This window comes from Malaclemys terrapin, chromosome 4 (genome assembly GCF_027887155.1).
Source record: "Malaclemys terrapin pileata isolate rMalTer1 chromosome 4, rMalTer1.hap1, whole genome shotgun sequence".
NCBI lineage: Eukaryota > Metazoa > Chordata > Testudines > Emydidae > Malaclemys > Malaclemys terrapin.
In genome coordinates this window covers 134,238,900-134,254,663 of record NC_071508.1, presented here as the reverse complement: position 1 = coordinate 134,254,663, position 15,764 = coordinate 134,238,900, and the positions used below count along the sequence as shown (strand labels likewise).

The window sequence follows — 15,764 nt, the reverse complement described above, 5'->3', positions numbered from 1 at the left end:
ACAAGGTGGGTGAGGTATATCTTTTTTGGACCAGCTTCTATTGGTGTGAGAGACAAGCTTTCGAGCTTACACAGAGCCCTTCTTCAGGTCTGAATATGACAGAGTCCAATATTGGTCAAAACGTTTTTCTGGTAATACAGCAAGGGATGAGGGAAGATTAAAACAGACTTTATTCTGCTGACACACTTGCATCCACTATTTTTAACGTTTGGTTTTGATTTTGGATACTGAGCACTTCCACATCAGAGACTTTTGCATTTCAAGCTGATGAATAAAATATCAAAATAAATAAAAAGCAAAATACATAATTAAGCTTGAAGTTGAGCAAACAGGTAAAATGAAAAAGAGCTCTTTACTCAATATGCAGATTCAGATTGCATATGTATTAACCAAACAAATGCATTCTGTACCAGGGCTACTTAAATTATCTTCATTTGGAATCATGCATATATTGTATACCCAGAAAAATATTTTGCTACAGAACTTAATTATTTTTCCCCACCTGAAGCCATGTTCCTGTTTACTATCTTCAGAGCAACTAATTGTGAACTTACAAATATAGGCTTACAATTTTGGGTAAGGAACAAACATAAGCAAATAAACACAGTACAGATGCCTCCTCCCCTCCCCCCAGCATGGCAAAGCATACAATAATGAAAAGGGGAGAGAGCAACACTCAGCAAAGATGCAGATTTTAATGTCAGCAGAGATGCCAGAAGGTTGGAGCGGGCTGTAAATCCATGAACCAGCCAGACACTGCCCAAACATGCCTGCATACCTCTAGTTGGCCTTCCTGACTGAGGTAAATGTTGTTTCCCTAAGAACAATAATACTGAGCCTGATCCTGGAAATATTTATTCGTGTGAGAAATCCCATTAAAGTGAATGGTACTACTCACCTCAGTAAAGGTAGACTCATTATTTGAGGTTTTATTGTATTGCAAAGAAATTTAAACTACATCTGCAATATGCTAAAATTTAGCTTCCAGGCATACTTTTATTGATCTACTTTATTTCTATGACTAAGAGAAAAGGTCTTCTCCCAAAACTAAACAAAAAGGACTCGAGTGAAAAATTCCAACTGTCAGGACAGCTGGTCAAAAAGAAGGAAAACGATATTGCACAAACCCACAAATTATTATTAATAATCATATTTATTACAGTTGTTTCTAGGAACCAACCATGAACAGGGCCCCGTTGCATGAGGCACCATACAAACACAGGGTAGTAGACAGTCCCGGCCCTAAAATGCTTACAATCTAAATAGGCAAGACAGACAAGGTAGGGGAAAGCAGAACATACAAGCAGAGTGGACAATGCGATGGCAGCAAACAACATATTGGTGCCATTATTCCTCTCTGTTTTATTGAGGGGCGAATGGTGTTTAGTTGAGAGGGAGATTAGCTAAACACAAAGACAACAGAAGGGAGAGAGGACATAAAAGGGAGTAAAGGGAATAGGGGAGGAAGCTGGAGGGTATGAAAGGCAAGTATAGAATGAGGCGAAAAGACTGAGGGAGGAGGTGGGTGGCGGTTAGAGCAAACAGCCAATCAGCACCAGGTGTCTGACCAAAAGTATAAAAAAATACTCCAATGACATCAATAGCCAGTAGTCGCTGATTAACTGCTTCTGCAGGTGCTCAGGCCAGCTTCAATCTCTGCCTGGCTTTCTTGCCTAAATAATACATGGCTGAGGGATTTGAGGCTGGCGCTGCATGAGTCCTAACCTCCAAAAGGCTACCCCGTTCTGGGACCAAGGAGTGCTGGAAGGAAGAGGCGGCCCTGGGAAGCAGTACCTGCTTTAACTGCTTCTGAAGTTGTTTCTGATTCACACGTTTGAAATTAAACCATTTTCCATGGGGGGGGGGGGGATTTTCTGCAATATTTTGGCCTACATTTTTATAAAAAAACATATTTCAAGTTGTTTTTAAACATTTTTGTTTGCTGAAAACCTGGTTATCAGTAAGAGAATGAAAGTTTTTGTATATGAAAAAGTTCTAAAATAATTTCAATAAAACCTCACAGCAAATTTTGATAACTGATAATTTTTCAAGAAGTTTCATTTTTTGATAAAAGTCATTACAAAATTCTGCAAAAATATTTCAACCAACTGTTATTTAGTTAACAATTGAACAGAAGACATTTTCCTAAGGAATAATGATAGGGAACACGCACCATGACTAATAGATTTTCAAATGTTTTAGCCAGAATTTAAGTGCTAAATCTGTAAAATTTTGATTCAGTGGAAACAAAGATGGATTCATAGAAAGCATTCAGAGCTTGATCCAAAACCCAATGAGGTCAATGGGAGTTTTTCCATTGACTTCAACATTTTTGCATCATGCCCATAAAAATCATTACAGAAGAAACCAGGGTTAAAAAAAAAAAAACACCTCTTAAAGAAAAGACAATTTATCTGGCCAGTTACTTCCACCACCCCCTATGATTTCAGATATCTGAGATTGAATAAGAATTTTCTCCCTCACAGTCCTACTTCCCTGTCTTCTGGAGTTTGCAGTGAAGTTATCACATTGTACTTGCATAAGACTGTGTACATACAAACTTGCACTGAAATAAATCCAAAGCAACTTGAACTAAATCAAAGTAAGAGTGCCGACACACAGAATTTGCATAACAAAAGGTGTGAATTACACCCTAATGCAGTTATTTTGTGTGTAAAGCAGCATATTATCTGTAGTCATAACAGGACATAAATTCAGACTAGTATTTGTCTTTAAATAGGATCATGGAAGAAGAGAAGTGTGACAAGTTGCCCGCCCACTCTGGGGTACCACCTGATGTACTGGGGTCCCAGTGAGCCCGCCCATTCCACCACCCTGGGCTCTCTCACCCTGTCCTGTTGTTCCAGGCTCTCAAGCCTATTCTAGCACACACGCAGGTAGGGACACACCCAGCTCCAAAGGCTTACAGAAATCAGCTGTGTGTGGGAAGACTCAGATCGGGGATTGCCCAGCACTCAAGTGCACACTTCTGTTGGGGTGGAAACCCAAAAATTACATTGTCTTGCGCTGGATAGAGATCTATACAGCGTAGGCTCATGAAATCCGCTCCCTTCCTCACAGCTTTTCCCCTCCCTGTCCCCCACCCCAGTTATGAATTACACAAACTGGTTTTGGAATAAACCAAAAACAGGTTTATTAACTACAAAAGGTAGATTTTAAGTGATTATAAGGAATAGCAAACAGAACAAAGCAGATTACTGAGCAAATAAAACAAAACATGCAACCTAAACTTAATAAATTAAATTAATTGGTTAATAGTAGCAAATTCCTAAATTTTGTTTTATGCAGGTTGCAGAGTTTCTTGAAGGTAAACTTCACTGTTTACAGCTTAAATCTCCAGATATTCCTTTCACAGGCTAGACCTTGATCGCCTGGGCTCAACCCCTGCTCCCCTCAGTTTAGCTCCTTTGTTTCTTCAGGTGTTTTCAGCAGTCTTTCTTCTTGTGCGGGGAGGCAGTGAAGAAGAACCTAGATTAACTCACTCCCCAGCCTTAAATAGGATTTGAATATGGCGGGAATCCTTTGTTTCCCAGTTTGACCCCCGCCCCCTTTTAATGGAAAAACACTAGAAGTCCAGGATGGTGTCCAATACCAGGTGACATGATCACAGGACTCTGCAGCATCCCAGGAAGGAGGGAGATTAGTATCTTCAAAGTCCTACTGTTCTCCCTAATGGCCCATTCCCGGCTGATCGCATACTGTCTGGTGGGCATTCCCCAGGCGAAAACACAGTTGTAATTCTTATATAGTCAATATTTCTAACTTCAGATACAGAAATGATACATGCATACAAATAGGATAATCACATTCAGTAAATGATAACCTTTCCAATGATATCTCACATGACCCATCTTCCATAAAACATCTTAGTTAGGCCATTTTCATATCATAGAAATATTGCTAAGAAGAATGTGTGGCGTAATGTCACAAGAAGTTGGCCTGGAAAGAAGCAAAGGCTTCATTTAAACTCAAATACATCAGAAAATCTGGCCAAAAGATATTGAAAGGAGAAAAGAAAGGATGTTCTATATGCATGATATGAACAAGTTTTCCCAGCATGAAAATTTCTTAATACTATTTGAACACTTGAACATTTGAACACACTGAACTTTCCCAACAGAATGTTACAAATTGAGTTTCGTATAGAAAAGAAATTGAAAAGCGCGGATGAGTCCCTAAAAGGGTTTTAGGGTTTTTTTTTGTTGTTGTTTTAGAATTTACCATCTGCTCAATAGTTTTCCATTTAACCAACATTAGCAATTATAGCACCAGCATTTTCACCAAGATAGTTCAGTAACCATTTTCATAATGAACCTCTATTGTGAGAACTCTGCCACTTGGTCCTAACAATTTATTAGAGGCTATACCTTGAAATTCAAGCTTTTCATCTGAGAGCCTATTTTTGTTACCATTTACAAGAGAAAAAATGCTATACACATGCGCATGTTATATTACTGCAGCAGTTTTCAAACTGTGGGTCGGGACCCCAAAGTGGATCACGACCCTGTTTTAATAGGGTCACCAGGGCTGGCGTTAGATATGCTGTGGCCTGGGGCTGAAGTCAAAGTCCGAGCCCCGCCGTCCAGGGATGAAGCTGAAGTTCAAGGGCTTCAGCCCTAAGTGGCAGAGCTCAGACTTTGGCTTCAGCCATGGGCTGCAGAGCTCAGGTTACAGCCCCCCACCCAGGGCTGAAGCCCTCAAGCTTCAGCTTTGGCCCCACTGCCATGCTTCAATCCCCCTTCCCAGGGTCATGTAGTAATTTTTGTTGTCAGAAGGGGGTCGCGGTGCAATGAAGTTTGAGAAACCCTGTGTTACTGTATAACAACCTAAATAAAAAGTGTTCTTCATTTTTCCCAAATAATCTCAAATGTCAAAATACAGACTTACCCTTTGGGGTAGATGGGGGAAAAAAATAGCACAAACATGGATGCATGTTAATATGGTACCACTATGAACAACGCTTTCATAAGCAATATGAGCATGTGGAATGAAGGGTTTGCTCCTTTAGTTATACACACACATACCATCTTGTAGACACATAGTTTCTAAGGCCAGAAGGGACCAATATGATCATCTAGTTTGACTCCCTGTATAGCACAGGCCAGAGAACTACCCCAAAAAATTCTTAGATCAGCTGCTGGATGTGCATGAACAAGAACAACGTCTGATTTTACTATTGTCCATGTCAGCATTTTGGATAACACAACTGAGTTCTTCACGCACTCGTACAAAAGCTGGATTGGCATAAAGAGAGACAGCCTTGGCTTCAGTCCCATTAATAATCCACAAAGTTTTAGTACTTCTTTTGAGGGGGTTCTGAAAATGTATGTCAATTGTGTGTGCACAAAACATTGATGACTAAACAAATTATAATAGAGGTAGATGATGTTTAAGCTTCTCATCTCTGTTCTGCCAGTACAGAGCAGCAAAACCCCTGCTCAAAGGAAGCCTATCATGTGGTGGATTTGTTATATGTAACTATACCCGCTAGGTCTCCAGAAATAAAAACATGACCTCAGCAATGGTGCAAGGCCATTGTCTGGAGAGGATGGTTACCTCCCTTCTCAGCAATTGCCACCATACGCCAACATGAACTGTTATTCATAGTGGAAACTTCAGTTTATAACCATGTAACATCCATTAGCAATTATGTAAATTGTAAAGATCAACACTACCTTATGAAGAATGAAGCCGCAGCTGAAGTACCAGCAGAGGCCCCAGCAGGAGCGATCAAACTCTGCGAGGTCAGTGAGCCGCCTGTTCCAGTTTGGTCACAGTTGTTCTGCCCTGAGGCGACATGAACGTTAGGACCTTCCCGTCCACCCTCTGTTGCCGTTTCTGCCTGAAGAAAAATTTTAAAAGATACATATGCGGATGTATACATATGAACATAGATTAAATGTATGACAGCCTGAATTTTAAGGTAGTGCTTCTAAATCGCAACCTTGCAGCCTGTGCTTAAAACATAGCGACAACAAGGAAAAAGTAATGAAGGTGGACAAGCATGCCATAGAGGGCCCTGCAGTGGAGAAGGTTAAAACCAGACCACAGCAGACAAGCAGAGTAATATGGAGACCCTTTGTTCTGGATAATGCACGGTTAAATAGTTTGACAAGCATGAAGAAATGAAAAACGATAAGCAGAACCCTTTTGTTTTACAGTGTTATTTTGCGGCTGGCAGAACTGTTTATCTGGTTCAGTTATAACTGTCAGGAATTATTTCTCAGTGGCACATCAACTATGAGACCTATCTGTTTAAAAGGAGCTAAACAAACAAACAATCATATTTGTAACTTGTTTCCACATGAGCAGCCACGAGAAACAAGTAAAAACATCGATATTTTTAAATAAAAAAACCTATATAAGCCACTGCTCTGCTGTTTTTCCATCAGCATCAGTGGCACAAGTATGTTACATTTCTGTCTCCTGCAAATGATATCTGTGCAAAGAACAAGAGTGCCTGGGGATTAATCATTTTCAGTGTAATGTCCCAAATCAGTGGTGTTTGGGGGAGTTTTTGGTTTGTTTGGGGTTTTGTTTTTTGTTTTTGCCCAAAATATCATAGAAATCTGTATTCTGAAACAGACAGTGTCATGTAAGTATCCTAACATGTAGGCCTATTAACTCTTCCAGTGCCAAGTTTCATTAAGCTACTTGTGATGTCCATGGCAGTCTGCAAAAATACACAACCACAGGGCTGGAAAAGTGTCCTTTTTGGGGAGAACACGCTGTATTTCCAAGAGTACAAAAGGCTTAATTAAAGAAGACACCAAAATAAATATTTGTCAGAAGAGTTAATTGCTTCATGTATAATAATATAGGATGTTTCTGTCATTTGAAATACTACTCTGACATTTACAACTAATTAGCTAAAATAAATTCAGAAAAAGGAGACAGCCTTGTAATGCAGCGCAAATGCAATTAAATACTCCCTGGGATGCCACCAAATGTTAAATTCTAGGCCACCACAGATCACGTTTTAGAACTATCTGCTACACAGACATGATAGTGCGTCCACACTTACATTCAACACCTCAGCTTTATCACACTCTAAAAAAATCCAAACTGAGCTTCTCTCATCAGAGTGGGAGGGGCAAAATTCTTCAGATGTCAAGCAACTCCTTTCCAGTCAGTCACTTCACACCTGAAGTGCTGCATGCAGTTTCATTGAGGGCCCAATTTTCAAAAGTGCTAAATCCATCTTGATAGGTTCTGGGCACCCGCTATTCCCACTGAAGTCTAAGGATCCAACGCTTACAGAGTTTGGGTGGAGGGGTTTGTTAAGTAGTTGATCCTTTTCCTCGTAACAATTCACTGAAAACATTTTATAGACTGATTTAGGAAACTTGAGTCCAAGAAAGAATCTGCCTGAAGGCAATCCATAAACTCCATGTAGACCCTTTGTTACTACAAATTATAATTACAGGGCCAAAGCCTGGTCCCCACTGAATTTCACAGAAATTTCTTCATGGAGTTCTATAGAACTAGGGTTTATGCAACAGTGTTTTGTGGAGAATCGTACATTTAAGTTACGAATTATTACAGAAGAAGCAAAGATTTATGAACTACTGGATTTTCTGTGTAGCCACTTCTTAATCTAAAGCTAAAAGTGAAATCTGCACCGCTAACATGATACTTCATGGAATTTCAAGACAACAGATAACAGATTTATGATGACTCAGTGGAATCTGTTGACTGGATAACCTTTTTTTGCACCACATTTCTAGTCTTATAGTAGGTCGCATCTCTTAACAGCTATTCATTTAATACAGTTCTATTGCTGAATGAGATATTTTTATATCTAGTATGCATATAATGAAAGTGGATTTCTCATTCCTTCTTTGAAGCTATTATAGCATATGGCCCTATACAGATAATGGGCAACAATGCAGATATATACCCACCAGTTCAAAATCCATAGGCCTAAACTTCCAAAACTGCCTAGTGATTTTGGACACTTCAATTTTTTGAGTCCCCAACTTGAGAGGCCTTACTGGGGCCTGATTTTCAGAGGATAGATGCTCAATACTTTCTGAACATCAGTCCCCCCAGGGGATCTCCAGATCAGCACACAAAAGTTGCAGTGACCAAAGGGTTGCTTTTGAAAAATTTAGCCTGCAGTTTCCTAGTCAGTGAAATGATTTTACTCTTTGCTCTTAGAGAGAGATTTATATCAACGAACGACAGGTGGGACTCAAAGGAGAGTGCATTGATTCTCGGAAAGGAAAAAAAATGAGAACGAGGCGTGCACGATAAATTAATCAGTGAAATAATGTATTTAAAGACAATCCATACCTTTCCATTAAGTCTTTAATTACTCAATTAGTATTCTTAAACTCAGAGGTAACATCAGTTTTGCCATATATTGACAGAGAAAAACAAAATGGTTCTTCAAAGCTTAGGATTCATTTCAAATAGTGTTTGCACCATCCTGAGTGAGCATGCCCCCTTGTAGGGTCCCAGAGCTCAGGCTCCAGCCCAAGCCGGAATGTCTACACTGCAATTTTACAGCCCCATAACCCGAGCGCAAGTCAGCTGAAATGGACCAGCTGCAGGTGTTTAACTGCAGTATAGACATACCCTGAGTGACTTAGGAGCCTAAATTCCATTGACTTTCAATTAGACTTAGGAGCTTAAGTCCCTAAGGCCTTGGCTACACTGGCAATTCACAGCGCTGCACTTGCTGCGCTCAGGGGTGTGAAAAAACACCCCCCCTGAGCGCAGCGAGTGCAGTGCTGTAAAGCACCAGTGTAATCAGTGCCTGCAGCGCTGCACGCTCTCTCACAGTGCTGCAATCTATTCCCCTCGGAGAGGTGGAGTACTTGCAATGCTGCGAAAGAGATCTCGCAGCGCTGGCGGCGCAACTACACTCGCGCTTCACAGCGCTGCCACGGCAGCACTGTGAATCCGCGAGTGTAGCCAAGGCCTAAGTCAGTTTGAGTATAAATCCCAGCCTTAGTGCCTAAACCCCTTTTGAAAATGAAACAGGCTCCTAAATCAGATAGACATGGTGACGCTGAGCACAACAATGCCTAAATACCTTTAGAAATTTGGGCCTTAGGCTTTTTTTAAAATGTTACCTTAAGGGCCAGATTCACTGCCCGTTGATATCTGTGAAAAGACTCCCACCTAAATTAACAGGCATTGGATCAGGGCCTAAAAGTGCTTTATTAGTGTTAGAGAATAGTAAGCACTACTAGTGTTTGGCACTAGAAGTGGTCTGCTCCTGAAGGGCTGATTCTAATTAGGGATTGACTTCCCATTCCTTGGCTCTGCTGATGGGCCACAGGAGACCAGAACTGATTGCAATGAGTGCTTCATGCAGAGGCAGGCTCAGCATCCGCACAGCAGGGAATGCTCCCAACAAAGATGGACACTCACAACCGCCCAGGGAGCCTTTTAGAGAGAATGTTTTCTAAATAGGTGTGAAGCAAAGAGGGAGGGAGGGAAGGGACAGAAAGGGATGGTGGCAATATGATTGGGAAAAAGAGGCAGAGAGAGGTAAGGGGGAGGAAGGGTTAGGGAAGGCAGGGAACAGGAATCTGTTTGGTATCTACAGTCCTGCTAGCAAAGAAATTCTCTAGGCCATTCTCTGATAAGCAAGTAGAGAGGCAAAAATGGAGCATGGGAAGAGAGAGAAGCCAGAGATGAAAGAGGAAGGAGAGAAAAGCAGAAAAGAAACAGCGAGCATGAGGAAAGGTATACTGATGCACAGTTCTGTCTGTGCCAGCCATCAGAGAAAAGAAGCACTGCTGATTCAAGGATTGCCAATTCAGGCATTAGGAAATCGAGCAGGTCCGAGTCACTCACCCTGAGGTAGGAAAATTAAAACCAAAAAACTTGGGGAACCTCCCATTCACTGCAATTTGTCACAAATAACAATTTCAGACTAATTTCAACTATGGGCCCTGAAGGATTAAAGCAAGATAATGAAAGGAGGGGTTGCTTTTAAATCGTGAGCATTACCTCATCCACAGTGCTCTTCTGAAGGATGGATTTTGAAAATATCATTTTCCAGGGGAATGGGAGCAGGTTTGTTGATTGTTGGGGCCTTTTTTTAAACTACACAAGTCTTCACAAGGAGATGACTTCAATAGGCCGCTGAAAGGGAACTGTGCCTTCGCTGTTTACTAAATTTTCATAAATCATTCATGATCAAGTGCAGAAATCACAACCTTGTCATTATAATGTGTTACTGACTGCACTGAATATTTTAACTGCCATAGGCTGCTGCTCCACAAGATTAATGGTTCCTTATAAAAAAAATAAAAACCTTAACCCTTTGGAAACTGAATAATCCTCAAGGGAGAGATTTCCACAACTGCTCAGCACTGGATTTAACTCTGCTCCCTCTATAAGTCACACACGCATTGACTTCAATTAAAGCAGAAGTAGGCCGTCACTTCTGAAAAAGTGTTTTACACTTCAGGACTGGCTGCCATTCTGGGATTTTGTAGGCATCTCTAGAAGGTGCTGTAGCAGGGGAGAAAGCTGGCCAGTGGCTGGAGCAATCAGGTTGGGACTCCTGACCTAATCTGCCCTCTCGCTATGGGGAACCTCTCTTGGCCTGTGCAAGAACTGCTAGATCCCAGGGTCAGTCATGAGAACATGCAAACAGCAGAGTCACAAACAGTGCTCTTTGGCCATGGTACTCTTGTTGGAAGTCAAATTTTTTGAGCTGCGAATAGTGGCAATAAATTTTGTTTTTTGTACTAGAAGATTGAAATACGACAGCAATGGGAGCCTCAAGGAGAGTATGGGGTGAGCACCAGGAACCTGGGAGCCTGGAGAGGTGAAGAAACTGAGGCACCCTAGCAATTCTTGCATAGCCTCTCAGTGTTGTGCTTGTACATTCTTACACATCCCACCCCATCTCTCACCCTAGTTAGCAGCAGAGGAGAGTTGGGATGGAGCTGCTGTGAGGGTTTCTATCGATCTGAGGTATTCATAGGGTACCAATCATAGTAATAGTCAGATATCAATCACTACAATAAGGAGTTTTAAAAAGACTAATACAAAATTGATGGCTCAAACTCCAGCTACTTGTCTTCTTTAATGTGTTTGAAAAAAGTCTTTGTAATTTTTTACATGACACCAGAGAGCAGGCTGGTTTAAGGGCATAACAGGCAGTTCCACTGAGGCAGAGGTAAAGGTTTTGCAGCAGGTCTGCTGAAGCAGGTGGAAGATGGGGCACCCAGAAGCATGAGTCCATCCAACATAGATGGGGAAAGAACTAGCAAAGAGATGTCTAAATGGGCAGGCCAGGAGGCAACCAGAATCAAGTGGGGAGGGATTAGCAAGCGACAGGGCCGGCTCCAGGCACCAGCTTAACAAGCAGCTGCTTGGGGCGGCCAAGGGAGAGGGGCGGCACCTGCGGCAATTCGGGGGCGGCAGGTCCCTCACTCCCTCTAGGAGCGAAGGACCTGCCACTGAACTGCCGCTGCCAATCGCGTTTTTTTTTTTTTTTTCCCCCAATTGCCGCCGCTGATTTGCTTGGGGTGGCAGAAATGCTGGAGCCGGCCATGGCAAGCGAGGGGGTAGGGGGTGAGAGGCTGCTCCAATTTGCTTCAAGGGGCAGAACAAGCCAAAGATGGTGTCACATGTTCCCACCCCTCACTCTGCAGGTACATTACTAGGGTTCTGGAGCACCAGGGAACTGAGCCCTTTCTCTGTATACGAATACATGGATCAGTGCTCTCTACTGTGACCAGATGGCAGGAGCTCTGAATAGTTTTAAATACATCAGACTTTTCCAAAATTACATTGTAGATAACTTCACAATACAGTATATCAGATATCCAGGTACATAAAATTTTGTCTACCTATACCAAATTAAGTAACAATTACAGCTCTAACAAGATCTTAACTTATTAATAAAAGTTTGAGGTCCAAAGCCAAAAATTCAGCCAGAATGTTTCCAGTCTCTGGACACTGACCTTTGTCCATTGTTTCATAGATGCCAAGGCCAGAAGGGACCATTTAGATCATTCAGTCTGACCTCCAGGATAACACAGGCCACAGAATTTCCCAGAAATACCCAAAAAGCCAGCCCGCTGTTGCTGTGCTCCAGTGGAATAGTAATTGTAAAATCATGTGCATAAACTGGCACTGGGGACAGAGAAGAAACAAAAGTTGAGATATAAAAGCTTACACAGATGAAAAGAGAAGGACAAATAAATGTGTGGACAATAAAATAAAGGTAGAAGAAAACCAGAAAGGAAAATCCCAAGAAAAATGAATGGAGGTATAAGAGAAAGGAAACAGATAGGATTTCTAAACATAAAAACCAAAAGTAGCTTAATATAGGAGAGAATATAAAAAAGTATAAAAAGGACACAAATTAAAGTGGATAGGTCCAATTGTCCTCTCATTTAATGAAGTTTTACATACATGTAACTCTACTCACATTAATGGAGTTATTCCTGATTTACACCAGCATAAGTGAGATCAGAATTGGACACAGTTTCCTTTCCAAACACTGGGCCAATCTTGCAAGAATTCTGCATGCAGAATTCCAACACAAGACAATGTGGATTTTGTACGTGGAGCTCTTGCAGGATTGGGGCTGTGATTTTGCATGGGAGTTTCCTGGGTTTTTTCCCCTTTAATCCAATAGGTTTCACTTTAAAACTACAGCGGTGACAGCTAATTAAATTGTCAAAATTGCTTGGCCTAACAAGTTTGCATCTTATATAAGCTACTGTTTGTACATGAAATAATGATAAATAATTTTACCCAAAAGCAATTCACGCTAAAATTCTATGACCTACCACCATTAACTGGAACAAATGTGACGTAAATCACTATCTGGGTAATTCTCAGACGGTAAACCCTCCTTTCCCCCAAGCAAGGATGAAAGGGTGCACACAGCTTGGAAGTGAAATTTCTCCCTTTCAGACTGATATAAAGGTACCAGGAAGTAAATGCCCATTTGAACTGAAACATGTTTGGGATAAACTTTTTACTAGTATGTTTCCATGGGGACTTGTTATAAACCAGTAGGGCAGTTTCCAACTAAAATACACTACTGTAGCTGTTTTACAACCTGCAGCTGTGGTGTGGTAACAAGACTGCCATCTCCCGTAATTTGTGCCTAAACCTGCAGTGTCAGCCTTTTATGTGCATCACATGCTCTCTGTGACTCAGATACAGAATTATCCCCAAAAAGGCCACTGCTAGCTACACATGGGAGTTTAAACACACCTCACTATTGTTTCACCCTGAAAATTACACCAGGAAAAAAAAAAGCAGAGGTAGAATTTAGTAGAAATAGGAGGGTCTGTCCACCATCTCACACAGCAGTGCATCAAGCTACCTCGCAGGAAACTCAAATTCATGAGCAAACTCAGGGCCCTCAGAATTTGGATTAACGTTAGAGGTTGAGGGCTCAGTCCTTGCACCCACTGAAGTCACTGGGAATGTTGTAACTGAATTCAATATGTGCAGGATCAGATGCTGAGAGCACAGAAGTAGGGCCCGATTCTTCACGATCATGCACTTTGGGCCAGATTTATGCCTGTGCCGGTGCAGGGATGGAGAGGAGATAGCTTGTGTCTGCCTTTGCTTAGTTAGGGTCCATGGGGGCTATTCCTGCCCCTGGCACAGGCTAGAGCAGCTCTTAGGGCTTGTGCCTCTGCTTCAGTGATCCCTATGGGGCTCTGCAGGGGTCATAGATGTAGTTTTGGGGAGTGCAGGGGGGCACTGCTCCCCCAGAGGATAGGCATGGGGGGGAGGTCACGTGCCATTCACCCCTCCCCCCCCATTTCTGTGAGTGCAGAGCTTAGGGTTGCCAACTTTCTAATCGCACAAAACCGAACACCCTTGCCCTGCCCCTTCCCTGAGGCCCCGCCCCCCACTCACTCCATCCCCCTTCCCACCATCACTCACTTTCCCCCATCCTCACTCACTTTCACCAGGCTGAGGCAGGAGGTTGGGGTGAGAGCTCCAGCTGGGGCCAAAAATGAGGGGTTCGGAGTGCAGAAACAGGCTCAGGGCTGGGGCATGGGGGGGTTGGGGTGTAGGGGGGGGTGCGGGCTCCAGCTGGGGGTGTGGGCTTTGGGGTGGGGCCAACAATGAGGGGTTTCGGGTGCAGGAGGGGGCTCAGGGCTAGGGCAGAGGGTTAGGGTGCGGGAGGAGGTGAAGGCTGCAGGAGGGGGTTAAGACCTGGGGCAGGGTTGGGCTGTGGGGAGGGGGTTCGCGGCACGGGCTCCAGCCAGGCAGCGCTTACTTCAGGCAGCTCCCAGTCGGTGGCGCAGCGGGGCTAAGGCAGGCTCCCTGCCCACCCTGCGCAGCTCCCAGAAGCGGCCGGCATGTCTGGCTCAGAGGTGGAGGGGCCAGGGGGCTCTGCACGCTGCCCGCACCTGCAGGCACCACCCCTGCAGCTCCCATTGGTCGCAGTTCCCAGCCAATGGGAGATACGGAGCTGGCGCTCAGGGCAGGGGCACTGCATGGAGCCCCTGTGGCTGCCTCTACGTCTAGGAGCTGGACATGCCGGCAGCTTCTGGCAGCCATGTGGATCCAGAGCAGGCAGAGAACCTGCCTTAGCCCTGCTGCAACACCAACCAGACTTTTAGTGGCCTTCGAAAACCAGCACCTTGCAGCCCTAGCCAAGCTGTCCTGCAGGGCTTGCTCTGCTCTACCTGAGTGGGATAGGTGAGTGAGGGGGGGCTCTGTGCTTCCCATTCTGCGCCTCCTCCTGCCCCAGCGTGTTTCGGCACGCAGAAGCGGAGGGGGCGGGATGGAGCACCTGTTCTCCTGTGCTCTGGGTCCCCATCTGGGCAGCTGGATGCCACCTCCTGGGTCCTAGTGTCCACTGCTCTACTGTACAAAGGTCAATGCCTGCAGTGGGGCAGGGGGAAGAGAGAGTGGGGAAGGGAGTGGGATAGAGGAGAGGATGGGGAAGAGAAGAGGATACAGAAATGGGGCGTGGAGGAAGCAGGAGCTGGGCATGTGGAGTCCCCTTAGTAGCAGCCGCCGCCGCCCCCCGAGCAGGGAAGTGGTCACAGCTGCACCTCAGCAGCAACATGGCTGCAGCAGCCAGTGCTGGGGTGGCTAGCAGCTGGGGCTCCCCTGTTAAGCCATAAAATTCCTGCCCCCACCCCCCAGCACCAGCAGCCCAGGTACCACTCCAGACAGGGGAGAGAGCCAGTGAGCCAAGGAAACTGGCTTCAGTATTACTCCTGGGGGAATTCTGGGCCAAAAAATTCCACACAATATTTTTAAATTTTGCAAATTTTATTTGTCAAAATAACACTACATAATCATGCGTGTTTCAATTATTTTGGTAATTTATTTCAAAATACCTGTCAGCAAGTATGTCTGTAACAATACAAACACACACAATTCCCCCAGGAGTAGAGCGTTAAAGAAACCCCTATGACAACCCAGTTCCTGTTTCTCTGCCCCCTCCCCACCCAGAGCCCAGCCGGGGGGCAAGAGACGCACAATCTCTCCCCCAGAATGCAGCCGCGGCACACCCCCTCCAATACACCCAAACTCCCTTCCCTTGAGCCCAGCCGTGAGGGACCCCCAGCCCACATACCTGCACCCCCTCCCTCCCAAAGCCCAGCCATGCCCCCCCATCTCAGACACCCTCCCCCTACAGCCCAGAGCCCAGCTGTGGCCCCAGCCAGCCCAGACATCCTCCCCCTACCACCCAGGGATCCAGAGGGAGAAACAGCCTGTTGCTGGGTCCCCGGCTTGTGTGGAGTTTCCTTCACACCATCGTCTCCTTCCCTCAGGGC

The 15,764-nt window shown here is 44.2% G+C and overlaps 1 protein-coding gene across 1 annotated transcript in view; it reads right to left on the bottom strand.

Annotated features, from left to right (window-relative positions):
- KIF26A (kinesin family member 26A) overlaps positions 1–15,764 on the bottom strand; it is a 130,303-nt gene that overhangs the window by 57,472 nt on the left and 57,067 nt on the right. Inside the window, exon 4 of the mRNA XM_054028426.1 lies at positions 5,697–5,863. Coding sequence (XP_053884401.1) covers positions 5,697–5,863 — 167 coding nt within the window. The remainder of the gene's footprint in view (positions 1–5,696; positions 5,864–15,764) is intronic.